The 26,545-nt window shown below is 44.6% G+C and overlaps 1 protein-coding gene across 1 annotated transcript in view; it reads left to right on the top strand.

The window, feature by feature from the left end:
• Window positions 1–1,500: 1,500 nt before the first annotated feature.
• Window positions 1,501–26,545, top strand: part of TFAP2E (transcription factor AP-2 epsilon) — a 75,611-nt gene continuing 50,566 nt past the window's right edge. The window contains exons 1-3 of the mRNA XM_026702648.2: window positions 1,501–1,838; window positions 3,195–3,707; window positions 7,810–7,861. Of these exons, the coding sequence (XP_026558433.1) occupies window positions 1,812–1,838; window positions 3,195–3,707; window positions 7,810–7,861 (592 nt within the window). The 5' untranslated portion in view covers window positions 1,501–1,811. The remainder of the gene's footprint in view (window positions 1,839–3,194; window positions 3,708–7,809; window positions 7,862–26,545) is intronic.

The following is a 26,545-nucleotide window of genomic DNA, read 5'->3' as shown; positions in this document are numbered from 1 at the left end:
GGTGGTGTGAACCCCACCTAAGTCTGAGAAAGGCTTCAAGCTCCCTAAAGCGGTGCGATCCTCCACCCTCAGCTCCGGGCGAGAAGCGCAGCAGCCAATGGCTTGTCAGTGTCACTAGGTTCGCGCAGGGAACCGGCTTTGTCCCAGAATTGCTCTGAGCAGCTGGGCGGAATCGAACCGGGGCTTCCCCTCTGGATCTTTTCTTCGCCATGGAAGAAGCAGGGGGGCGGTTTTGTCCCCCTTGTGCCGAGTAGGGTTAAAGCCCCATCCCTTCGCCTGTCTGCTCCACCGCCACCCCTTGTCCTTCAACCCCGGAGCCGAACCTTGGGGCTCTACCTGCTGAAGGCTGGTTCCAAAGGCGGATGCGCTTTCCGGGTATGAATCCAGCTGGATCTTGCAGGCCAAAGGGGACGTTTTTTCTACCCCCTTTAGCCCTGCGCTTCTTTTCTTGGCGGCGAAGTAATTGAGAAACTGAGAAACAGGCGCAGACCCAAAAGTGCTTTGTCCTTCATACCAACGCCTGTGTGACTGGAAAAAGAGGCAGGGGGCGGCGGGCGTGTGTGTGTGTGGGGGGGGGGGGTTAATGCGCTGTCAAATTGAAGGAAAGTGACCAGAAATCATTAACGTACTTTTCAGATCTTGGGAAAGGAGCCGTCCCCGTTTGAAAACGCCACGTTCTCGCACGGCCAGAGTGAAGCAATGACTTGGGTAGGGGGCGGCTCGGATGGAGGGGTGGGAATTGGAGGTGCTTAGTAGGTATGCACAAGGAAGTGTATAAATGCCGGGGAGGAAGGAGCAATTTGTTCCTTGGCTTTTCTTTTTTTTAAAAAAAAAATATTTATTTATTTATTTTTTGCGGACCCCAGCAAAGGAAATCTGCGGGCAATTCTCCGCCAGGGGTGATTTACAGCCAAAGCCGACCCATAAATAAATCGTTCGTTCAAGTTCCTGTTTAAGCGCGCCGTCAGGAAGCTTCCTTTCGTTCCCTGCCTGGTCCGAGAGATGCAGCTGGGAGCATCGCGGGCGTGTTTACCCGAGAGAAGGTCGCGGCAATCTACGCCTTTCCTGTTCGCAACTCCTTCCTTGCCTCCCGAGCGTTTTCCATCCACCGCGGTCAATCTCACCGCGTCCCAAACCCATTTGCAAATAAATAAGCGTAGCCTCGCAACACAAACGCTCAGCGGGGAAGGGGAGCCCCGGCCGTCGATCCTTTTTTTCCCCCCCTTCTTCTCTCCCTGGGTTGCTTTCCGAGCGGATCGCGGGGGCTGAAGGCGCCACACACCTTGGGGGCACCCTGAAGACTAATCCGGCGCGCGTGGCAGCCGAGTGGGAGCGCTCTTCCGCCCCCCCCCCCCCCGCAAACACACACAAGGCACGCGCACTGGCAGCTTTCTCTTTTGAAGTCGGCTCCCGGGGTGCGCCCTGTCTCTTTAAGGCGCGCTCCCGGCCCTCGGCGCGCGCCCCCGCCTGTATAACTGGAGTCCATGGAGTTGTATTGAGTTCAGAGGGAGGAAGAGCTGGGAGCCAAGCGCAGGCTTCGAAAGGGGGAAAAGGTCGGGCGGGGGTGGGGGGGTGTTTGAAAAGGTGGAGCCGCGCTGCCCGTCCGGAGCTCGGTTGGCTGCGCGCTGGAAGAGACCCCCCCAGCCCCGATGGACGCGCCGCCGCTCGCCGCTCGCTTTTAACGGATACTTGTCCTGGGGGTGGCACCGGGCGCAGATTCGGGTGGCCGTCGGGGTTGCTCGCCCCGTTCCCTCTCGCCGCCCCTTTGGAGGCCTTTCCCTCGAGGGTCTGGGGCTTTGGCTAGGGCTCAGATGTTGGTGCACACGTATTCCGCGATGGTGAGTTGGGTCGAGAAAGGAAGGGGGGGGTCCCTCGGTCGGGTGTGCCTGGATGCGGGGGGGACGCGTTTAAGAAAGAAGCGAGGAAGAGGAAGAGCGAAGTTTCCCTCTCCCGGGAAAGCCACTGAATGGAAGCCGCCCCCGCCACTTCGGATTCAGAGGGACTTCGCGTTTGAACAGGTCCCAGAGGTCTCGGGGCTGGGGGAACCTTCCCCTAGTTGATGGTACAAACTCTCTTCCCCCCCGACCCCGACCCCCAGGTTGGGAAGGAGGAGAGCGCAGAGAATGGATCACAAAACCAGAGGGAAGCGCGGGGGGGTTTGTGTGTTAGAGAAAAGGGGTCCGAAGGAACGAAAGACTCTGGCGGGGCAAACCGGATTGTTTGCCCCGAAAGGCAGGGATTCCTTCCACGGTTCTTAGTGGCAAAAGCTAGGCTGGGTCTGGGCATGGGAGAAGGGGTCTATGCTGGCCTCCCCTCCTGAAGGCAGAAAAAGAAAGGGGGGGAGGCAAGTCAAGGACTCCAGGCGGGGGTCCCCCAAAATGCGGTCCCAAGGACAGCAAGGCGACCCCACAAAAGAGCGCCTGGTTTGGTCTTCCTCGGTTGCGCCTTCCTGAGCTCTTTTGCAGCGGCCAAGTTTTTTTTTCTTTTCTGCCTGCTCCGGGCTTTCCAGGCTAGACGAAGAGGGCAGGGAAGCGCAAGGTTCGCCCTTAGGAAGAAGGAAGAGGGAGCCCCGCCGAGTCCCCGAAGCGCGCTGCGCTCTTCTTGGCTTGCCCGGGGGAGAAGGCGAGGAGCGGGGCCTCGGCTGGGCCAGAGGAGGCTGCTGCGCCTTGCCTTGAGGCTCAGGTGTTGCGAGCCGGGGCCTCGGGGAGCCGCCGCCACCGGGGAGTCCTTGGCGATGCGCGCTGCTCGGAACCAGGGAAAGCTTTCCTTTCTTTCCTCTTTTCTTTCTCTTTCTTTCTCTTTCCTTCCTTCCTTCCTTCCTTCCTTCCTTCCTTCCATCCATCTCTTTCTTTCCTTCTTTCTTTCTTTCTTTCTTTCTTTCTTTCTTTCTTTCTTTCTTTCTTTCTTTCCTTCCTTCTTTCTTTCCTTCTTTCCTTCTTTCTTTTTCTTTCTTCCTTCCTTCCTTTCTTTCTTTCTTTCCTTCCTTCCTTCTTTCTTTCTTTCTCTTTCTTTCCTTTCTTTCCTTCCTTCTTTCTTTCTTCCTTCCTTCCTTCCTTCCTTCCTTCCTTCCTTCCTTCCTTCCTTCCTTCCTTCCTTCTTTCTCTTTCTTTCCTTCCTTCTTTCTTGCGCCCCAGCGCGGGTGGGCTGCGTGGTGACCTTTCCCTCCCTTTGATGTCGTTCTCCTCCCCCCCCAGGACCGCTCGGATGGGCTGAACGGGACTTCCACCGGCGGCCGCCTCCCTCAGCTCTCGTCCCTCAACCAGGCGGCGGCGGCGGCAGCGGCGGCGGCGGCTTACTCCTCGGCTCCCCCTCTGTGCCACACGCCGGCCTCGGACTTCCAGCCGCCCTACTTCCCGCCGCCTTACCCGCAGCCGCCGCCGCCGCCGCTGCCCTACGCGCAGAGCCAGGAGAGCGCCTACCCGCACCTGGGAGACCCCTATGGCGGCCTCAACCCCATCCACCAGCACCACCAGCAGAGCGGCTGGCCCTCGCAGCGGGCCCGCCAGGAAGAAGCGGCGGCGGCGGCGGCGGCAGCGGCGGCGGCGGGCCTCCTGTCGCAGACGCACCGAGCTCTCGGCCTGGATCCGCGCAGGGACTACGCCGGGGTGCCGCGCTTGCTCCACGGCTTGGCCGACGGAGCGCACGCCTTGGCCGACGGGCCGCTGGGACTCCACGCTCTGGCTCACCCCAGCCTCGAGGACATCCAGGTACCGGTGGGCGCCTCCGGCCTCGCCAAACGCGCGCCCGACGGGGTGGGAAAACGGGGGGGCGGGGGGGGGGCTGCTTCCTTGGAAGAGTTCCTCATCGGCCCAGGCCAGGGGCCTTTTTCTGGGCCGGTCCATGACGGATTCCTTGGGGGAGTCCTGGCAATCCAGCCGTTGGCTCCCCTCCGCCACAAGCAGGCAAAGGCGGAAAACCCTGGGGGAGCGCAAGCGGCCTTCGGGACGAGCGCCCGCCGTTCTTGCCCTGGCGGAAAAAAAAAACCTCTTTGGGGCCTTAAAAAGGGAGCGAGCGCCAGAGCCCCTCCAAGCCCCCCGGGGTCGATTTTGATGCAATGAGACCGTTCGGTGGCTTCCCCGAATCCAGCAACTCGCCCAACTTCGATCTGCTTCTTTTCACCGTCTAAAGCAAATTAAGAAAAGTAAAACGGCGGCGAATAAGCTGGCGTGAGTTTGGGGGCTTAATTTTGGACGCCTGTCTCTGGGCTGAAAGATAAGTTTGCTTAAAAGTCGGCGAAGCTGACTCCCGAGTAGACAAGAATGTACTACAGGGCTCTTCCCCTTCCTTCCTTCCTGCTTTCCTTCTTTCTTTCCTTCTTTCTCTGTCTTTCTTTCCTTCTTTCTTTCTTTTTTCTTTCCTTCCTTCTTTCCTTCTTTCTTTCTCTTTCCTTCCTTCCTTCCTTCCTTCCTTCTTTCTTTCTTTCTTTTTTTCTTTCCTTCCTTTCTTTCCTTCCTTCCTTTCTTTCCTTCTTTCTTTCTCTTTCTTTCTTTCCTTCCTTCCTTCTTTCTTTCTTTCCTTCTTTCTCTGTCTTTCTTTCCTTCTTTCTTTCTCTTTTCTCTCCTTCCTTCTTTCCTTCTTTCTTTCTCTTTCTTTCCTTCCTTCCTTCCTTCCTTCCTTCCTTCCTTCCTTCCTTCCTTCCTTCTTTCTTTCTCTTTCTTTTTCTTTCCTTCCTTCCTTTCTTTCCTTCCTTCCTTCTCTTCTTTCTTTCTTTCTCTTTCTTTCTTTCCTTCCTTCTTTCCTTCCTTCCTTTCCTTCCTTCCTTCCTTGCCTTCCTTTCTTACTTTGCTTTCCCAGCGCGGCTGCTTCTTCTCTCCCGCACGCCCTCTTTCTCCCCTCTTTTGGTCTCAAGTTCCAGATCTGCCCTTTCTCTTTTCGTGCACGCAAATCTTAACTCGCCAGTTTTCAGGAAACCAGAAGCCCAGGGAAGGAACCCTGATCCAGGAGCCAGAAGGCAAGGCCAGCCGTTTGGGGCTTTTCGCGCTTCAAAGCTATTAGAGTTGGATCGCAGACGAAATAGGCCCTTGTTTATCTAACTGCGCCTTCATTATTTTTGGCTTTCTTGACCCGAGAACGCAAACCCCGGGCTAAAGTCGATGCCTTTGAATTCGTATTTTATTCTAGGGATTTCCTCATATTTACTCCCGTAAATCATTTCCCCAAACTTTTCCTTTCTCTCCAATTAAGCAGCTTTCCGCAGTGACGACAAACTGAGTTGCGATAGAGAGATAGGTATATTTTTCCCCTACGGGAAACGGCAATTGTAGCCCGAACATTGTCGGAGGGCGAGCCGAAACGCTGGGGGCAAAGAAAGAAAAATGGATGCTAACATGTCCGGCTTCTCTTGGGAAGGCAGGAAACTTCTGCCGAAGTCCAAGCCGTTTTCAGTTACACGGACCTCAGCGGAAGTTTTAGTCAAGATCAGAATAAATCCAAGATCCCTCTCTCGCTGAATTCTATGAGAGTAGAGTAGAGTAGAGTAGGGTAGGGTAGGGTAGGGTAGGGTAGGTTAGGTTAGGGTAGGGTAGGGTAGGGTAGGATAGGATAGAATTCTTTATTGGCCAAGTGTGATTGGACACACAAGGAATTTGTCTTGGTGCAAAAGCTCTCAGTGTGCATAAAAATGCATTCATCTAGAATCATAAAATACAATACTAAATACACAATCAAAACATAGTAGGAAACTAAATAAAACAATATAAATCGTAAACATACAAGCAACGAGGTTATAGTCATAAGTGGGAGGAGATAGGCAATAGGAGGGCTGTGAAGAATAGTAATACAGTCTTAAATAGTTTGACAGTGTTGTGGGAATGGATGATCTCAGCTGCCCTTTTCGTTTTGTTTTAAGTCCTATTTCTATTTAACTCAGTGGGACATGTGGATCATGCTGGGTTGAATTAAATTGCTATCTGATCCTAATAAACTCCCAACAATTCCCAGTGGGACTTGTTTCTCAGTGCAGGGGTTGTGTAAGTTATTTTGTATAGTTTTTATTGCTTGGCATTTTTAAAATCTATCTGTCTGTCTGTCTGTCTGTGTATCTATCATCTCCCTCCCTCCCTCCCTCCATAGTTCTCTCAATCCATTGATAGATGGTTAGATAATTCTATATAATTTCGGGTGGGTTCTGTAATTTCTATAATTCTAGTGTTACAATGATTTCGAATGTAATTGTCTAAAACCGAGAAAGACCCTCCATCTGCCCTTCCTTTCAGTCTTTTTTCTTCCTCGCTCTGATCCCGTCTCTGCAATTTTAGGGTTTTATTTGGCTACTCCGAATAAGCTTCTCGCTGGATTTTCCCTTCCCTGAGAGAACAGACGCAACAACGCACCCTGTCCTGTCGATAAACCCAAAGCCCGTCTGGGGAATAAAACTCATACATTTCTTCTAGCAAATAAACCGCTGGTGTTGGTTTGTCGTTGCATTTTTTGAGCAACTGCACGGTTCCCTTCCCAGCTCCCTGGAACAATTTCCCCAAAGGCAAAAAAAAAATTAACTTTAAAATATGGCTGGTTGCAGGGAATACTGTTTATTCAAATGAGAAAGCAATTAGTCCACTTAAGAATCCCTTTTGATTTTGGTTTTTGGGACATGTGAGAAAACTAAAAAAAAAAAGAAGAAGCTAGCTAGGAAAGGGGAGGGGGGAAAGGAGAAAAAAAACTTCCCGTTGTGATTTGTTTTCTGCAACTAACTAAACATGGAAGTTTCAATGAGCTTCTCTATGCAATTCTAATAATAATAAATTCTACTGAAATCTGTGACCGTAATAAAAATTCTACTCTAATTCGAGGAACGGAGCTGGATTTTTTTTTTTAAAAAAAAAACTCGTTAGGGACTTCATTCTCCCCCCAAAAAACCATACATAGTTTTTTCTCCCATTCTTCTTAAAATTGGGGTATTGGGTTCTCCCCCTCAGACTAACTTGCCTTAAAAATTACAATCCTGTTTTTGCAAAGTGTCCAGGACTAAATCCTCTTTCAATAGGCAGGACTTCAGTATTCCTAAAAGGTGAAATTGCAAGATCGGTTCCCAGTGGCTTCCATGTTATGGTTAAACAGATGGAGGAATTTTTTTTCCTTTGGGGAATGAAGGAAGCTTAAAAACGCCTTTAGTTGAATTATGCCTGGTACCTTCAAGGAGCAATTTTGAAATCTGTCAAGGGCTTCATTTCCCCCTCAGAAGCTTTAGGTGTTTGTTTGTTGTTTGTAGTAACAATTAGAAGAGGCCAGGTTGTCTCTTCCTTTCTAGAAAATATAGATTGGATTTTTGCAACAAGTCAGTTAAAAAAAATAGAGAAGAATTTAAAAAATACGAAAATTATCCTTCCTTTCTCTTTCTTTTCTTTCTTTCCTTCTTCAGCCGTGTGGTTTAGGTGATGTTTCGGCTGAGATCAGAGAATGGGCCGATTCAGTCACTGACTTCTGTAACTCTCTCTCTTCCTCCTCAAAATATCTATTGCGCAGTGCCAAATTATTTGGAAGTTCATTGGGAAATGGAAGAGGGCAAAATAGTTTTTGTTTCCTTTCACTTTTCCGGGAGGAAAAAGAAAACCTCAGTGGGGAAGCCCCAGGGTTGAGGAAGTTGGGTATGTTATATAAAAAAATAAAACAACTTTCTCTTCTTCTAAAAAAAAAAAACCTCTTTAGAAGCCCCAGCTTTGAGGATATAGGCTAAAACCAGCTCTGGTTTACTTTCATTTTTAGCAGCACTTGAAATGTCTGGAGGGTGTAAAGCACTTCAGATAGATTAATCTCATAATCCTCACCAGAACTCTCTGCATGGAGCTGAACAATTATCTATTCTTGCAGGCGGTGGATGAGGCCAGTATGAACCTTTTGGACCAGTCAGTGATCAAGAAAGGTAAGGGAACGTCCATGGTTTGGAGCATTTGGTACTGGGGACCAGCTTAAAGTTTGAAACCTGAAAGTCTGAAGGTTTTGTACGAGAGAAACCCAGCTCGGCTTCTGAGCCCTAATACCCAGATATTTTGCATTTCTTCTCTTTCCACGTTCTGAACTAAGTTACTGATTTTGGAGAAAGGCAGATGTGCAAAGCTAATGAACGTGAGAACAGTCAAGACCGAATCGATACATCTTGTGCAGCACCTCGCACCTTGTGCCAGCATCCCTGTCAGATAGGAGGTATCAGTTCTTGGAAACTGCTGATACTTTCAGGGACTTCATCTTGGCCTCCCTGCTTTAGACAAGTGGACGGAGCCAAAACTCCGTTTTGCCATTTCTTTGAAGCTGAGTCTGTCTAAAATCAAAGGCTGAGTTCATGCGTCATACTAAGTATAATTTAGCTTGGCTTGAATTTAGCGTTTTGTGTAAAACTTGTAAGTCATGGTTTACATCTTAATATCACACAAAGGCTGATTTGAGAACCACAGTTAAATAAAGGTAACTTCAGGCAGTGTGTGGACTCAGTTATGACAAGTCCTTGACCCATCAGTTAAAAATCAGTTCAGGATTTCACTGCTCAGGGCCACCCAAAAACATTGGGCTACACTTCCTGCTGCCACAGCTAACTTGGCAAGGGAGGATGGACTCTGCCACCCCAAACTTTGGGGGGTGGCATCCGATTGCTTCCTTCCTTTTGGCTGTCAGATCAAATGTATGATTTTTCTAAGACTCTGGGGTGAATGCTATTTGTTTTCTTGTAATGTGGAGATAATTTGTCTGGGAGCAAAGCCCACTGAATAGTTTCCAGAAAATCAGGCAGAACAAGAAGGAGGGAGAAGGGTGGGAGGAGAGGAAAAATAGGACTGGAAAGAACGAGGACGAAACAAGAGTACCAGAAGTTTGTGAATCTCACCAAGCTTTGCTGTTATTTCTTTTGGGGAGGTGTGTTATTTCTTATTGCGTTAGATTGTTGTCCTGCCTTTTCTCCAGAAGCTCAAAGCAGCTTAGATGGGATTGAATCTCCCTTCATTTTCTCCCCACACCCTGTAAAATAGGGTGAGTTGAGACAATTGGGCATGGAATTGACCTTGTCTTTCTTCATCCAACCTTTTAACCACTACCCCAAAGTGGGTTGGGCGTTGGCTTTGCTTTTCTAAAGTTGCCTGCAGTTCTTAAAAGGTCTTGAGATAAACGGGTCCGGTTGCTACTCACCAGGAACATCTCACCAGGGAGTGGCTGGGGTGAAAGAATGTGACCTCCGGCCCTGTGGTCGTGCCAACTTGGAAGCTCCCTACTCCAAGAACACCTCAGCCTCTTGCCAGAATTACTTTGTGATTTCTGCTATATCCAGGAAACTCAACCAGGAGGGATGATGGAATATTGCTTCATCTGTGGTTTAATTCTCTGGAGGCAAACAACGCCCCCTCCTGTTCCCCTCTAGGTTCACCCACTTCATATTTTTGCATTTGTAAATTCCAAGACCAACATTCCTGTATGGGGGATAATGTATAAAAATGCACAGAAGTTAGTAGAATGCGATGGCATTCAGTTTTCCTGACAATTAAGAACAATTAGTCAGCAGAACGGGTTGCCTTCAGAAGTTCTGGATGCTCCATCACTGGAGGTTTCTAAGAAGAGTTTGGAGAACTATTTGTCCAGAATGATGTAAGGTCTCTTGCTTGAGCAGGGGGTTGGACTAGAAGACCTCCAAGGTCCCTTCTAACTATCCTATCCTATCCTATCCTATCCTATCAAATCCATCATCACATTTGGCATTGGAGTGATGTGAGTCAGCAGTGCATATCAATAAGTTATGGGTGGCACCAAGGGAAAATCAAAACTAGATTTCATTTACATGCAGTTCAAGGCAGCAGTGGTAGGTACTATTGTTATATTTCATTGTGGTATTGAGTGGCATTATGGAGCCCCTGAGATTTGATTCCAGGAAAGTCCTTTGGCCCATGAATATAGCTGCCAGCTGCTGACTTTCTGTTGAGGGTGAGACAGCTGCAATACTGGAGAAAGATGCAGCTGCTTTAAAGAGTTACACTCCTAAAGCATCTTTTGGAATCCCTATTTGAAGCACTGCAGAGTCTCCACATTTAATAAGCTTCCTGTTTTCTCATTAAAAAAAACAAATATTTGGTATCAGTTTTCAGAGTTTTGTGACCATTCTCAACGAGGGAATCATAGGCTGTGCTTTTCTGTTGGGAAAAATGCGTCAGGGACAACCATTCTTGTCTCATTCAGCATCTTTTAAAAAGTTATGCTGATGTTTAAGTGTCCCAGTGAGGTTTTGAGTATGCTGTCACTATAGTGGGCATATCTTCTGTTACTTTTACACAAACACCATAGTTGCTGTGTGGGTAGGATGTGTGTGTGTGTGTGTGTGAGAGAGAGAGAGAGAGAGAGTTTGTAAGTAGCATTACATAAAATAAAGAGTGAACATTAAGTACAATTAAGTACATTAAGTAAATAAAAATTAAATTCTTGCTTTAAAAAAAAAGACAAAAATCTTGGTTTGTGAGAAACGGCAGCTGCCCAGTTTGGGTCCACGTGCAAGCCTCAGTCGGTTTCAATTGCCACATTAATCAACCACAGCCCAGGCTGATTAGAGCCCTTTATAATAGGATGCACCAGGAGCCAGCTTTGCGGTCTTTGTTTTGCTGTGAACAAAACCCAAAACATTCAAGAAGGACTTTCAATTGAGTGAAAATCAGGAGCAAAGTGTATGTGTGTTGTTAAATTCATTCTCATACATAGAATTTAACTATATTTTTCAAAAATGATTTTATGCTTTCAGATGACTGTCCAGCTGCAGTTATGTGACTCTGGGCAGTGACAAAACCAAAACCAAAAGAAAGCAAAGCAAAGCAAAACAAAACAACAAACATAAAAATAAAAAGAAAGTTACAATTAATACCCATGTATTTGTTTCTTTGTTTGTTTCAAACACTTTAAGCCAGTGTGTTCTCAATCTTGTCAACTATATGGACTTCAATTCCCAGAATTTTTCACCCAGCCATTCTTCATGAAGAAGACACATGGCGCCCTGCCCTTTTATAAATGCTTTAATCCCACAGTTGCAGCCACCATCTTCATATTTTGAACTCACCTTTCCTTCACCTGGACACCTCTGTCCTGCATTTTGGCTTTCTTATCTTATCTGTCATGTCATCTGTCATGCTGTCCTACAAATGTTTTGTTTTTGTCTGTTGGCCTTTTGGGATAAACCAGATAGAAATCACAACCAGATGAGCTAATTCAACTTTATTGACGGACTCTTGCAAATATGAAAGTACAATTCTCCCACTGTTTACCGCTTGAGAAACTAGAGAGGGTCTCTTCTGAACCTTTTACCCCTAGCCAGCTGTGGGCAATCTTCTCTCTTAACTGGCTGTTCCTCTGGCAGCATCTCTTTGGCTAGTCTCCTAAGGCAGCATTACAAATACAATGGACGTCCATGGCCTGTCTGGAATACAGTAGCTCTATCCAGAAGCCCACCACCCCTGTCTATCTCCTTGTTGGACCCCATGTGGCTGAAAATTAGTTTTTAGGGGAGCGGAAAGAGGCACAAACAGCGTGGTCCAAGACACCATATTCTCATCATGACCTCAGCTCCTGATAGGTTCCCCTGAAGTCTGACTCCAGTTAAATCTCATGTTAAATCTGACAGAACATCCGGATTCAGTCACAGTTTTATTCCACATAACATCATCTCTCTCTCTCTCTCTCTCTCTCTCTCTCTCTCTCCCTCCCTCCCTCCCTCCCTCCCTCTCTCTCTCTCTCTCTCTCTCTCTCTGTCTAGATAATACCCATGGCTGTTAATATAGTGGTATATTTGGTACTATCATTTAATATTTCTCAGGGGCAGGGAATATGAACAACAGGTCCTATGTTCCACCAGCATTGGCCATATTTACTGGGGCTGATGGGAGATAGAAGTCCCAAACAGCTGGAATTCCCAGGCTGCTGGTTTATATTAGCTAGAATCTCTGCAAAGGATGCTTTAAAGCTGTAACTCTCTGTTTTATGGAATGGGCTCAGGATTTCAGTCAAATGAGGATCCTGTCCACAATTTGGCAGTGCTTTACACAATCTGTAGACCTCCATATTCCTGCAAAGTGAAAGTGGTAGATTTCCTCAAGCTAACTTCCTTTAGTTGTGCTAGACTCCACTTTTAAAAGGCATGTTGACTGTGAGAGATGGGAGTTGAAGCTGGTGTACTTGGGGATAAAGCTTAGCTGTGTCTGCTAAATTATAAAAGAATTATTTCAGTTGCCACTTATTCTTTCTTCATTTCTGGAAGAGAATAAATTGGGCCTATGGTGATGAAAAGGTGATTTTTCAAAAGGCAACTGGGCTTTGCTCATTGGTTCGTAGCCGTTTTTTCCTCTGGATGGATGAGAATTGGAGTGCCGATCCATGATGCCAGTCTTGGAGGACACATCACATCACTCACATCCCTAACCGGATGTGGGTGGCAGAGTGACAGCGCTGTTGAAAGTTAAAAACAAAAACCAGAAAGTTGCTATACAGAAAATTGAGGGTGAGGCATTCAAAATTACTTTTCTTTGGAACGATGAAAAAGATCTGGAGAATTGGATTTCATTTTTTAGAGATTTTACTTAAAAATAGACACAGCTGTGCTTGCTGGTTGTTGTTTTTTTAATCTATTGTTTAGTGTTTTTGTATTGGGAAAATGGAAAACGATAATATTTGGACAGATAATTTCAAGTTCAGGAAATAATTTCAGTAGTTTACAAGGTATTTCCCTCGGAGAAGGGATCTGGGTCTACTTCAGGTGAGAAGGAAAGGGAGCCAGCGTGGGCACGAAAGCAAAACGGAAAAATCATTTCGATCAAAATAGGGCTGTTTTTTTTTTTTTAAGGAAATTTCCTTGTCGGCAATCTTTTCCAATATCTGTTCCCCTGTCCAATCATCCGCAGCCGGCATGCGAATAATGAAAATGAAATCCAATCCCTGGGCGCTTATGGGACTCGGAATCCATCCCTTGAGCACAACTTAGATCATCTCCAAGATGGAAACATACCTGAAATGCCTGCGGGGTTTTTTTTTCCCCGGATAAAATTGATCTAGATCTCGACTGGAAGAGGTCCCGTAGGTTTCAGGGTGTCTCCTCCCGGGGAAATGTGGTCTGAGGAAGCGGCCTTCCCTCGGCCTCCTTTCGCTCCTGTTTGGGGCACGAAAGCGGCGAAATGCATGGGTTCCTCAAAAACGCGCGTGGGGAGCCTTGGCGCCACTGCATTTTGCGGCTTTTTCCAGACCCCACACCCGGTCTTGGAGGGGGAATCGCCCCAAAAGAAAGGTGGGGCGGGGAAAGACTCCGGGAGAGTTTAATTCGCACTCCCCCCACCCCCACGCCCCCAGTTCCTTCGTCCCGCGGTTTCTTCTTGGGAAGTGGGACGAGAATAGTTGCGAAGCGAGTCGGCTCAGCTGGGACCAAACTCCGTTCGAACTTTTTTTTGAGTTCGCCCCGCAATTCAGGCGGGTCCGAAGTTCGCGGCCCCTTTTGCTTCCGTTAAATCGGGGTTGGATTAAGGTGGTTTTGGGCAATGTTGCGAACCCAGCTTTCTTGGTTAATATTTGGTTTTGAGGATGGTCCTAACTCCCCCAGCGCCTTTCTGGAAATGGAGTCAAAAGTCTGTTTGAAACCAAGAAAGGCTACGAAGGGTGATGATTTCTTCTTGTACGTTTGTATATTTTTGCATTAAATTGGGGGGGTCTCCAATCTTGGCACCTTTAAGCCTGGAGGACTTCAACTTCCAGAATACTTGACACAACCTGTAACCTCCTGCAAAGTGAAAGTGGTAGATTTCCTCAACCTAGTTTCCTTTTGTTGTGCTAGACTCCACTTTTAAAAGGTAGGTTGACTGTGAGAGATGGGAGTTGAAGCTGGTGTAGTTGGGGATAAAGCTTAGTTGTGTCTGCTAAATTATAAAAGAATTATTTCAGTTGCCAATTATTCTTTCTTCATTTCTGGAAGAGAATAAATTGGGCCTATGGTGATGAAAAGGTGCTTTTTCAAAAGGCAAGTGGGCTTTGTCTTTTTTCCTTGAAGACATTTTGCTTCTCATCCAAGAAGCTTCAGAACTGAAGTCAGAACTGAAGAAGCTTCTTGGATGAGAAGCAAAATGTCTTCCAGGCCAAAACAAAGCCCAGTTGCCTTTTGAAAAAGCACCTTTGGGACAGGTAATTGTCAACTTGCGACACTTCATTGAGTGACTGTTTGAAGTTGCAATGGCGCTGAAAAAAGTGACTGATGACTATTTTTCTGTTTGAAATCACGAAAGGCTACGAAGAGTGATGATTTCTTCTTGTAGAGCAAAGCTGGCTGGTGAATTCTGGGAGTTGAAGTCCTCCAGGCTTAAAGTTGTCAAGGTTGGAGACCCCGCCACTAAATGATGCAACGCCAACCTGTGACCTCCCTTCTCCAAAACCTGGCTGTTCATTTTGGATCAGGCCCTCCAATTCAATCTGATCTTTTAAGTTAAGATTTGAACCTTTATCATATAGCTTGTTGGCATCACTCAGAAGGCTAATAGGCATATACTTAACCTGGCTCATTCCTACAGAATTAGCCTTTTTGTAAATAGGGACTATTATTTGCCCCAATTTCCTAATCCCCTGGAAGATACCCAGACTGGTCTATAATTGTAAACAGGGATGTCTGTGGATATTCTCAGTCACCCAGGCCACCACGGCTGTCTTAAAGGTCTTCTTTCAAAAAGCAACTTCTATTTTGGCTTTAATTTGAGGAAGAACAAAAAAACATTTTGTTTCTCATCCCAGAAACTTCATCAGTTGTGCTGGCACAACACAGGAGATCAACAGTGGAGGGATTCAATTTTTTTTTACTACTGGTTCTGTGGGCATGGTTTGGTGGGTGTGGTGTGGCTCGGTGGGCCTGGCAGGGGAAGGATATACTGCAAAATCCCCACCCCACTAACCTGCTTTCCAGCTCTGTTCTCCTGTGCAGGGCAACAAAAGAAGACCCAGCCAATCAGCTGGGACTTGGGAGGCAGAGAATAGATGGGGGCGGGGCCAGTCAGAGGTTGTATTGGCCGGTTCTCCATACTACTCAAAATTTCCACTCCCGATTCTCCAGAACTGGTCAGAACCTGTTGAATGCCACTTCTGGAGATCAAACCCATCAGGACAAGATTCAGCAGTCTATCTGCATTTGGAAGACAAAAGGTCACTCTTGAAGGCAGCAAAGCCCACATTTTGGATAGAGAGATAGCTGGAAGTGAGTGGCAGATGAACAAAACTGTGCACGCCTGGGATCTAGGTTGCACGCTCCTCCTCCCACTGCACTGGTCCGTGGAAAAATTGTCTTTAAAAGTGGTGGGGTGGGAGAGGGAACTGCTTTCTATGGCAGCATTTCTTCCCCCCCACCCCTTGGGAACTTTAAGAGGTGTGGACTTCAACTCCCAGATTCCCCCCAAGCCTGCATGCTTTGAAGTTGAAGTCCACGCCGCTTAAAGTTCCTAAGATTGGGAAGTGCAGCTCTACTGCAAAATCTCACCCTGTCCTGCTCTTTTTAATTTGCTGCAGATGTGATGGGACACACTTCACCCACTTGGGAAGAATGTGAACTTAAAGCTAGTTGACTTTCCCTCTGAAGCCAAAATAAGTGAGATGAGGCAGCAGCCACAGCCATCTGATGTAAATTCTACCCATGTTAGTTTTGGGCTTGGGTATCTGTTTCATAGGAGCTCCACCTCCTTCCTTGAATAAATATACATTCATTCTCCAGAAATAATCACTGGATATAATGAGTTCCGTGCTATCTTTCTTCCTCTATGCAGAGCAACCTTTCAAAAACATTCAAACCACTAGGTTTTTCTTTTTAAAATGTTGATCTGTCCTCACCCTGAATTAAAATAAGGAACATATGTTCTCCCCAGAGACCGAAAAATAAAACACAGTACTAAGTATGGGACAAAACGGAACATCTGGCCAGAAAGATTTGTTATGTAATTGTTTTTCCTTGATTGTTGAACTGTTTTAGATGTTGGGGTGAAAAGATGGGGTGGAATTGTTTTTTTAAAAAAACATTCCCGCCTTCCCAGAGCTGGAGGACTCCTGCAGGGGACAGTTTTCCCTGTCACTTAAAAGAAATCCATTCTCCAGTGGTTAACCATCTCAATCAGCTCAGGTTTTGCATAGCTGCCCAATGACCGGCTGTTTGGGAAGGAATGGGTGTATCTACCGAGGGTGGGGAAATGGCAGCCTTGCATCGACAATTCAGAATGCAACTGGGAAGCTATTAACATATTTTTCAAAAATGACACAAACAATATTTATCTCTCCGTGTGGTGTTTTAAAAATAACTCCTACGTAGGCGGGATGAATTAAGCATGTAGCTGATCTGCCCAATTTGGAAACTGGCATCGAAAGGAGGAGCTTGATGAAACCTCCCAGGGGTGCCTGGAGAAGGTGGCAAAGGAAAATGAAGTGGCCTCCCCGCCAACCACATTTGATCTCCTAGATCAAAGACCTGATCCTTTTTGACATGCATGTTTGGTATAGTGATGAAGGCCACCAGGCTGGAAGCTGGGAGGCAGAGAGTTCTAGTTCTGCCTTGAAGTCGGCCTGATTTATGTTGCTAAATGAGAAATTTGTTAAATGAGCTTTGCCCCATTTTATGACTTATCTGGCCACATTTGTTAAGCGAATCACTGCGGTTGTTAAATCAGTTGTGAAGTGAATCTGGCTTCCACAGGGACTTTGCTTGTCCGTAGGTCTCCAAAGAGCACCGCTTGACCCTGGGACATGCAACAGTCATAAATATGAGTCAGTGGTCAAGCTTCTGGGAGCATGGGGATGCTACAATGGTCATCAATGTGAAAAATGGATACAGATCACTTTCTTCAGTGCTGTTGTAACTTTGGATAATCACTAAATGAACTGTTGTAAATCAAGGACTACCTGTATGGAATGGAAGGAAAAAATATGGACCCTGTGGGGTCCTTATTGATCTGAATAGAATAGAATAGAATTATTTTTATTGGCCAAGTGTGATTGGACACACAAGGAATTTGTCTTGGTGCAAATACTCTCAGAGTACATAAAGGAAAAAATACATTCGTCAAGAGTCAAGAATCATACTTAATAATAGTCATAGGGTACAATAAGCAATCAAATCATACTAGGAAACGGTCAATATAGATCGTAAGGATACAAAGCGACAAAGTGACTGTATGACTGTAACTTTTGGCTGGGAGTTTGGTTGTTTTCTTCCAGACGTTTCAATACCCAACGAGGTAACGTCATCAGTGCTACGAGGGAGTGGGAGTTACTCTCTGAAGGGGGATGATGTTACCTAGTTTGGGTAACGAAATATTTGCAAGAAAACAACCAAGCTCAAAGAGCACCAAGGACCCCTGAGCTACAAATATTCTCTCGTATTGCTTTGCTGCCTGTTTATATGCCAGGGGCTTGTCCTTGTCAGTGTTGGTGGGAACGTTCTTGGTAGTTCCCTGATTAGGCTGTTGTTTACTGTCTGCCTCAGCTGATAGTTCCTGGATGGGGGCACTGTTTGCTGTTTGGTTCTTGGTCTGGTATTCATGGATATGGATCTTGCATTCATGGATATCAAATTGACTTTTTTGACTCTCCATGTAGACGACCTGTGTGGATATTTAGCCAACAACAGAGAAGGGAGGTTACTTTCTTCCTAGATGTTTTTCGAGTTCTTAATCTAATTTATAGATCTGGGATCTCAAAACCCCAGGCAAGGTCAGAAAGGCCTTGCAAGTCCCTCCTCTGGAGTAAACAACATACATTCAGTGACTCAGGTGGGCAGGTAGAGGTCAGGACTGCTCGCCATATTTGGTAAGATTCTAGCACACAATGAAGGTCTGGATTTTATCCACTGGGCGATGAGCCGCTTGAGGAAAATTATTGTAAAATGAAGTGTCAAAAACAGGAACGTTGTCAGAGGAGATTAAATAAGGTCAAGATGGTAGCTACAACTGTCTTACGTATGTTGCTTCATGCACACTTTTATCAACACAATATTGCAAAGAAAGAGAACAGACAGAAAAAGAAGCTGCTGCTTCAAGTCTAACAGTGACGTTCTTAATCCGAAATGGGACAGCTTGCCTCAGCCCCATCGCCATGGCCAATTCTCTATGGCCAACTCGTCACAGGACAATTCAACAATTCAATTTAATCATTTAAAGTAATTTAAAAAAATTATTTTCATTTTTGTCATTCACATTTCTTTTTGCCTCTCCTTTGGCACCCTTTCTCCAATGATTCTACCCTACTATTTCTTTGATATTTGTGTTAAATCTTGTCCCACAACGAGTTGGCCATGGTGAGTTGGCTGTCCTCTAATGAGCTACTGACTGGAGATGGTAGGAGTGATAATCCAGAAGAGGTAAAAGATAAAAGGTTGTGGAAAAACACTGTTGCTGCTACATTACAATGGCTAATGCAATTTGTGGCCGAGCTAAGGAGGACAAACTTCCCCACAATTCTGTTTTGATGTAATTTTTTTTTAAACAAAATTAGGAAAATGGAGAAAAATTTGCCCTTTGCAAATACTTATGCCTAATTTCTAAGAATGCATAATACTCTCATGGTGCTTTATTATCTGTGGGAGATTATGTGATTAAAAAACCAATTTGAAATAATAATAATAGAAGTATAATATAAAGAAGCAAAATTACTCTGGGACTTTAGAATTCAAACAGGTACCTAACCACATACTGAACACCCTAGACTTAGCAATTGTCAATAAGAAAGACACAAAAACCTGGATATGGCAGGAATTGAACAGAAAAGAAGAGAAAGAACTGCAGGGGTGGGTGGGTCACAAAATACAAAGACAATGAATATAAGAGGAGTGACTGTGCCAAAAGAAAGCAAAAATACTATCAATAGTAATAGGCACATTGGGTACCTTGCAAAACACCTGGAGCCCCACTTGAACACTATCGGCATTAACAAAAATCACCATCATTCAATTGCAAAAGGCAGCTTTGTTTGGAATAGCTTACAACCTGACACAATACTTTTATTCCTATCAAACAACAATAATTGCCTATCTCGGGTCTTTGGGAAGGATTGATAGGGGGTTAAAACGCCAAGTCCAATCTAAACATCTGGCTAATTGTGCAATCAATCACAATATTAATTATAATTTATCAGAAGAGACAATGGGAAGACAAATTTGCAATCTGAGACCCCAGAAAATCTTCAGGTACATCAAATTATAAATGTTACTAAGGAAAAATTGGGGGAATTGTTATATTTTTGAGGATTGAGTTTAGATTCTGTTTGTACTTCAGACCATTCTTTCTTAGTCCAGGTGTTCTCTCGTTTCATCTGACTGTGTCTTTTCTTGGTCTGTTGTTCCATGAAAAAAAAGCTGCACACCTCAGCAATCGTTTTTTATAAATGCTAAGACGGTTGTATAATGCTTGCATAATTATGAAGGGAGGGTCATGTTAACCTCTCTGCTCAGGCTGCGTTTGTATTTTTAAATGGTACGTTCCACACTCGTTACTTTTGATCACAAATATTGTTGCCTGGAAGATCCAGGATGATTTGAATCTTGGAGGATTTTCAGCTGCTGATCCAAAAGTATGAATTGAAATCATAGGGGCATGGTTAGGGCAATCCCATTATTTGTAACAGGGACAAAAAACAACTCATTTTTACTGGGAATCCTCAACTCACAACTATTCATTCGCCAGTCATTTGAAGTTACAAGGATATGGGGAAAAAAGTGGCCGGTCCTTGTACTTATGATTTGTTACAGCATCCTCATGGTCATGTGATCAAAGTTCAGACATTCTCCACTCCTCTACTGGTTGAAGAATACCTTATGCCACCAAACTTGAAATTCTAGACCTAGAAAAACTAGAACTACGCCGCCTTCGGTCCAATCTAAGTATAGTATATAAAATCATACATTGCAAAGTCCTACCTGTCAATGAATACTTCAGCTTCAACCATAACAACACAAGAGCACACAATAGATACAAACTCAAGGTTAATTGCACCAAACTTGATTGCAGGAAATACGACTTCAGCAACAGATATGGGATGTGGTCAATGTCTGGAATACTCTACCTGACTCTGTGGTTCCTTCCCCAAGCCCCAAAAACTTTAACCTTAGACTGTCTACTGTTGACCTCACCTTTTTCCTAAGAGGTCTGTAGGGGGCCTGCATAAGCGCACCAACCTGCCTACCGTCCCTGTCCTATTGTTTCTTTTTGTTTGTTTGTTTTATTTTTCTTATATGTATCCATTTCATGTTTTCATAACTATGTTTATACTTACACCTGTTATCTTATAATTGCTTGACAAAATAAATAAATTTTAAAAAAAGTAAAATGTGACCGTTTCTTCCCTTTTTATGCCCTCCTGAACACATCACCCCACACCATTTAAATCCCCTTCTCTTTGTCCTGTGATACCTGGTGGCAAAAGGCAGTTCCTCTTCCTGGCACGTGTTTAAATATTTCATCATTCTCACTGGGCTGCTCCTTTCTTCCCAGACCTGCAAAACCTCCCCCCCGCACCCCATTTCTTTCATACCCCTAGGCCGAATTCCTCCTCTCCTCCTTCCCAAGACAATGCCTTCCAGACGTTCTGATCCTTTCTGCAGCTTCTCTTTGAGAGCTTTCCAATTCGTCTTAAGGTTTGGCACAACCTAACCGGACGTGTCACCTCGGAAAGGGAGGTCAGTTAGACTCTCTCTGCCCCGAAGCTTGGCTCTTTCAACAGAGCAACCCCAATCATTAATCAGTGAGCGTTTCACATCCTTAAATCAAGCCTGGAGCGGATGTCTGCCCGTCTCACCCTGTGTAGCATGACATCCCCTGGCGGGGCAACACTTTTATTTGTGTCTTTGTTTGCAACAGGGTTACTCAAGACTCAGCTGCTCTTCCTGAAACAACTAAAGCACCATGCGAGGAGTGAATTGAGATGGGATGCTTTTATGGGTTTGGAGCGGTTAACGAGTTCCGTGGAACAGATGTATCAATGGAACGTTATTTGACTTGGAACATGAATTTTGATCTCATATCTGTGGGGATGCTGTGTGATGGTCACAATAGCGACAGCACTTAGACTTATATACCGCTTTACAGCTCTCTCTACAGTTGTTTACAGAGTCAGCCTATTGCCCCAAACAATATGGCTCCTCATTTTACCAAACTCAGAAGGATGGAAGGCCGAGTCAACCTTGAGTCAGTCAGAATTGAAACTGCTGAACTGCTGGCAGCCGGCGGTCAGCAGAAGTAGCCTGCAGTACTGCATCCTAACTTCTGTGCCACCATGAGTCATAAGTGCAAGGACTGGCCGTAAGTCACTTTTTTTCAGTGCCTTTGTGACTCTGAACAGTCACTAAATGAATGGTTGCAAATTAACAACTATCTGTAGATATTGTCTCCCGTTACCTTGGAGGGAAGATGAAGGGGTCAAAGTGACTGGGAAGGCAATAGAGGCTTCGATAGGGATTGAAAATGGGGTCCGCTAATCTTGTGTTGGTACAGTTTTCTTCTGACTTGAGAATGGGTGGAAGCAGGTCAACCTGGCAGTGAGAAAAATCCAAAAGAGAAACTGGAGATGCTCCGTGGGATCCTTGGTGTTCTCTGAGCTTGGTTATTTTCTTGCAGGCATTTCACTACCTAACTAGGTAACACCCTCAGTGCTAGTAAGAACAGGGTTTGCTCTTGTTTTATGTTTTAGTGGCTTACCCTGTCAGTGTTGGTGCGAGTGAACTTGGTAGATCCTTGATTAAGCTGTACATTTATGGTTCGCTTGTTTGGCAATTTCTCAACTGGGGTATTGCTTGCTTTGAATGAAGGCAACTATACGTGTGCCAGAATAATGTTGCAGGATCCATCTGAGTTGGTCACCAAGACCAGAGATTTAGTCTCCCAAGCTTTTGGACTTGTGCCGGGTTCCAGTCTCGGGAACTACTTCTCTATTGTTTGCTTCTTGATTGTTGGTCTTGTGACTCTTGGTGTTAATCTCTGTTCATCTGAGTGTTGATTGCTAATAAGGAAGTGTTTTCGTTGTATTTGTTCTCTTTCTGGCTTTTTGATTGTCTCCTTTGAATGGTATGTAAATGTTGTTTATCTCTATCTACCTGTTGATTGTGGATGTGTCAGAGCGCTGGGCCTCTTAGCATTTTTGGAGGCTGTCCATTTTGGGAGATGCTGTTTACACTGCAATGCTCTGGTCAAACAAGTCTGGCAGCTCTGAAAGACTTTGAAGTTCTGCTGGAACCGCCTCTCAGGGGCAGAAGTGGGGTGACCTGTTTCCAGTTGCTGTTATGCTCTGGAAAACAAACCTCACCTTCACACACCTTAAACTTTCCCAGTTTCCCAGCTAGTGATAGCCAGATGCATGGACTTCAATCCCCAGAATTCTCAGCCGTGACCATTCGGGCTGGGAAATTCTGGGAGATGAAGTCCCCCCAATGTATGTCTAGATTTAGGGATGTTGCCTGAAACTAGTCAGCTGGCAGCGTGGGCGTTTCTTGGTGTTTCATGTGAGCCACATGACATCTTGCCCAAGTAAAGGAAACATCGTCAAGAGTGATTTGTGACTGATGATGTTTGTGGAGATTCGTGGATTATGATAATATCAACAATGGTGAATTACAGTAGGAGAGGAACATCACTGTGATGCTTATCAAACATGCATCTAGCTGGGAATTCTTAGAGCTAGAAACCAGATCATAAATCCAACTCATCACAACTCACCAGGCACTTTGTAAAGTTCTGTTAGATCAAAGCATGGGCAGAGATGAAGCTGATAGGAAGTAGGATATGCCATGTTCCCACACCACATTGAATCTGATTCCAGAATTGCCCAAGGTCTTGATCTTCACCCAAATCAGAAAACTAACTATAGTGACTGATAAGCTTAGTCATGGATCTGATTCAGCATGTTATATGAACTCAGCCACGTGGCCCTCTCTCTTTATGGGGCAAAGCGGACTTATGGATGGTCTTTCTTGAAGATTCTGGTTTGTTTATATTGAATCCGCTGCCTCTGTTATTAAGTAAACGTGGAACCTTAAAGGTCTTTGATTCTGAGGGCTTGAAATGTGGGAGAGCTTCAGCTGGGATCAGATAGGCCTACATCTTTCATTTGCCCTCATTTTGCAGCCTTTAAAAGCAACTGCATGATTGAGATGCGTGCTTTCTAACAACTAGTGTGTGTGTGTGTGTGTGTGTGTGTGTGTGTGTGTGTGTGTGACTCTGTGTGTGTGTGTGTGTGTGTGACTCTGTGTGTGTGTGTGAGAGAGAGAGAGAGAGAAGAATACAGATCTTTACAGCTTAAGGGGGAATCTGCACATCCCTTCAGGCAGTGTTTTTCAACCTCAGGAATCTGGACTTCAACTCCCAGAAGATCACAGTCAGCATGGACTCCAGCTCCCAGAATTCCTCAGTCATGCTGGCCAGGGAATTCTAGGAGCTGAAATCCATACATCACAAAGTTGGCAAGCTGAGAGGCACGGCCTTAAGCAGTTGATGCAAGAGATCTTCATGGGAGAGAAGGGAATGGCAGAGGCAGGGATCAGAACAGCAGGTGGGGTCATTTTGTGACTGTCCAAAACTGGAATTACCCCCTCAACTGCATGGCCTCCAAATGTGCTTGGTTTCAGCTGGATGAGACCTAGACATTTGGGAAATTTAAATATTTCCAATATAATGATGAATTGCCTGCTTTCAGTCATGTTCTCTGAGATTTGAATTCATTGCTTGGTGGTGGGAATGGTGCCATGTGTATGTTTACATGTATGTCTCTGTGTATGTCTGTGGGTATGTGTGAAAGAGAGAGAGAAAGAGAGAGAAAGACAGACAGACAGAGTTCATTCCTATAAGTTTGAAAACGAGTGTTTGAGAAATATGCCAGTGGCTGCACCTTCAAAGAAATTTGGATCAGAGCAAAGTAGATGCCAAGGCCAGGGTGAAAATCAAATGTGATTTGATTTCAGTGACAGCATGTTAAAATTTCATTGACATTAAAATAAATGCCGTTGATGCAACTGATCCTGTGTTTAGCTCTTTGACATCCATAATGATCGGCTCACAGTAGCAAAGGAAAAAAACACAGATCCTATGGCCAAACTCTTCTAAAATTTCTGAAGACCCAAGTGGTAACATTCTGAGATAATCATGGAATGTAGGAGCTGCTCTGGGCATCTTCCTGAAAGGAGTCTCCTTGATGCAGCAGGCTAAAGTGGAGTAAATGTATGAGAAAATCAGGCAGAACTGGAGAGTGGAGTTAAAGGCACCATCATTTTAGAATCCTTGCGTTGCCACAAAAGATCCAAGTCCAACCTCTCCTGAATTCCATTTACCCTTCTCTGGTGCCAATTTAATGCTGAGCTTTAGTTGACCAGATTCTTGTGTATAGGCTTGAATAAATCTGCTAGGCTACAGCCTTACAAACGGTCCTGGAATCTTTGTGCCTGACAATGAACCATCAACTATTTATTTTCCTCCTTCGATAATTTATTTATTAAATTGTCTTGTTGGCCATCTTGTCACAAGGTGTGATCTTGACAATCATCATTTTGGGTCATCTTTTCAAGGTGTTCAAGAATTCTGGGGAGTGGCTGATATTTCGGCTGTGCTTTTTGGCTTTAAAAGCTCTTCCCCCTTTAGAAAGAGACGTTGGTCATGGCATGTTTTGGATTTGAAAGCAATCTGCCTTCTCCCAGGAAAAACCATTTCTCGTTTAAAGGATTAAATCAGACAGTCCTCATGCACCCCTGCTTGTTCAAAACTAGCTAGGACTTTAAGGACTGTAGCTTTTGAGTAGTTTGCACAACATATTAGGTTAGGATAAAAATGGGGCTTTGTAGTTGTGGATTGGATTTTTATTGTCTTCTTTGTTGAACCCCTTAAGCCAGCGTCTGTCAACCATGGCAACTTGAGGATGTATAGACATGGCTGGCTGGGGGATTCTGGGAGTTGAAGTCCACACCTCCCCCAGTTGCCAATTGGACAACAATTCTCCTATTATCTCCATTCAGTCTAGCTAGGTTGAGATAATGAAAGCTGTAGTCCAGTAGCAACTGGGAATTACATGGTTCCTCCATACTGGAATGAGAGCAGGAGAACGAACTAACCAATTTTCTGGCTCTATGCAATCCTATGAACTCTGCATTCACCCATTGGCTGTTTTATTTTTTTAATTGGGTTTAGAAAACCTGGGAGAACTTGTAACTATCTGTTTTATTTGGCTTTTTAATTAGTTGATTATTGTATCGATGAACTGTTCCCTGCTGTGCGCCATCCAAACTTGTATCCTTGGTGAAAGATAGAGAAATTCAGAAATAAAGGTAAAAGGTTGAAATTAATGGGATATTTTTCACCCATTGCATAAAGGCCGCTGTTTAGGTGTAGGACTCATCTGGTTAAATGTGGTGTGTGAACCCAGGCCCCGTTTTCCATCCCCGAGAGTTGCCAAAGTCAATATGTCACATCATAAGCATAACAGTCATCCTTATTTTATTTTATTTTCATGCATCCTTCCATGATGGAGGTTGAAAGGACAGATAAATAAAATGCAGAAGTAGTTACCAAGCAACCAGCAGACTACATTATATTTTCCAATAAAAAAAAATTGTTCTTCTAGATTAAAACATCATTCTGTTAGGGAAAAAAAATACAGAAAGGAAAAAAGCAAGACGAACAGTAACATCCGTAACGATTGGTTATTTGGTTTCTGGGTTTTGGTTTTGCTTTAATTAGAACATAACAGGCTTTTCATTAAATACTGCTGAATAAGAAATACCAGCTTGGTACACAGTGTGGGTTTTATGCATTCATTTCATGCAACTATTTGTCTTTTTTTGTAGTCCTATGCCAAGATAACATAGAGAAAATGCACTGCAGACATTATTAACTTATTATTATTCTTTTTTACAAGACCGGAACATTTAGTTGTAATTGCAGTGTGGTCCAATTTCTTGTCAAAATTCATGATTATGTAGAAAACATATTCATTTAGTTCTTTGGCTAGAGTAAAGAACTGTATCCTAGATCTAAAGAGTGTTTGTTTAAAGGAATATAATTTGAAAAAGCTAAGCATGTTTGCCAGTTGGATGTGTCTGTAGTTTTGCTTGCCCTTAGCCTAAAGAATTTAGGCTAAATTTTTTAACATCAGAAATGAGGGAAGACTTTCTCTTTTTTTGCCAATTCCAGTACAAATCTACTTAACTCACACTTCTTGAATCAATATACAAACCAAATGTTTTTAATTCCTATGGTTCTCTGAATTTTGTGGTGCCTTTTTCTTAAAAAAGGGACAATAATGTGCAGACTACACAGAATATGCACAGTAAGTATGAGAGAAAAATCCTTCCTATCATGGAGAAAAATTGCTTGTTAAAGAATGTCAGGTCAAATTTGCCTACAAAAAAAATATATGTTCTAATAAATGTTTATAAAAAGGTGTATATAGTTTGTGATGGCTTCATGAAAGCCTTTTTTAAACTGGCAGGAATGGAACAGAGAATGAAATAGATAGAAATTGGAATAGATGGACAAGTCCATTTTTGGCTTGCGAACACAGACAAAATACTCAGCAGTTACATTATTCTTCCTTCTGATATAGAGGTATACAATGTAGT

The sequence above is a fragment of the Pseudonaja textilis genome, chromosome 10, assembly GCF_049901715.1.
Source record: "Pseudonaja textilis isolate UNSWEBS1 chromosome 10, rPseTex1.2, whole genome shotgun sequence".
NCBI classification, from domain to species: domain Eukaryota; kingdom Metazoa; phylum Chordata; class Lepidosauria; order Squamata; family Elapidae; genus Pseudonaja; species Pseudonaja textilis.
The sequence above is the reverse complement of the archived record's forward strand: the minus strand, read 5'-3'. Positions and strand labels throughout refer to the sequence as shown.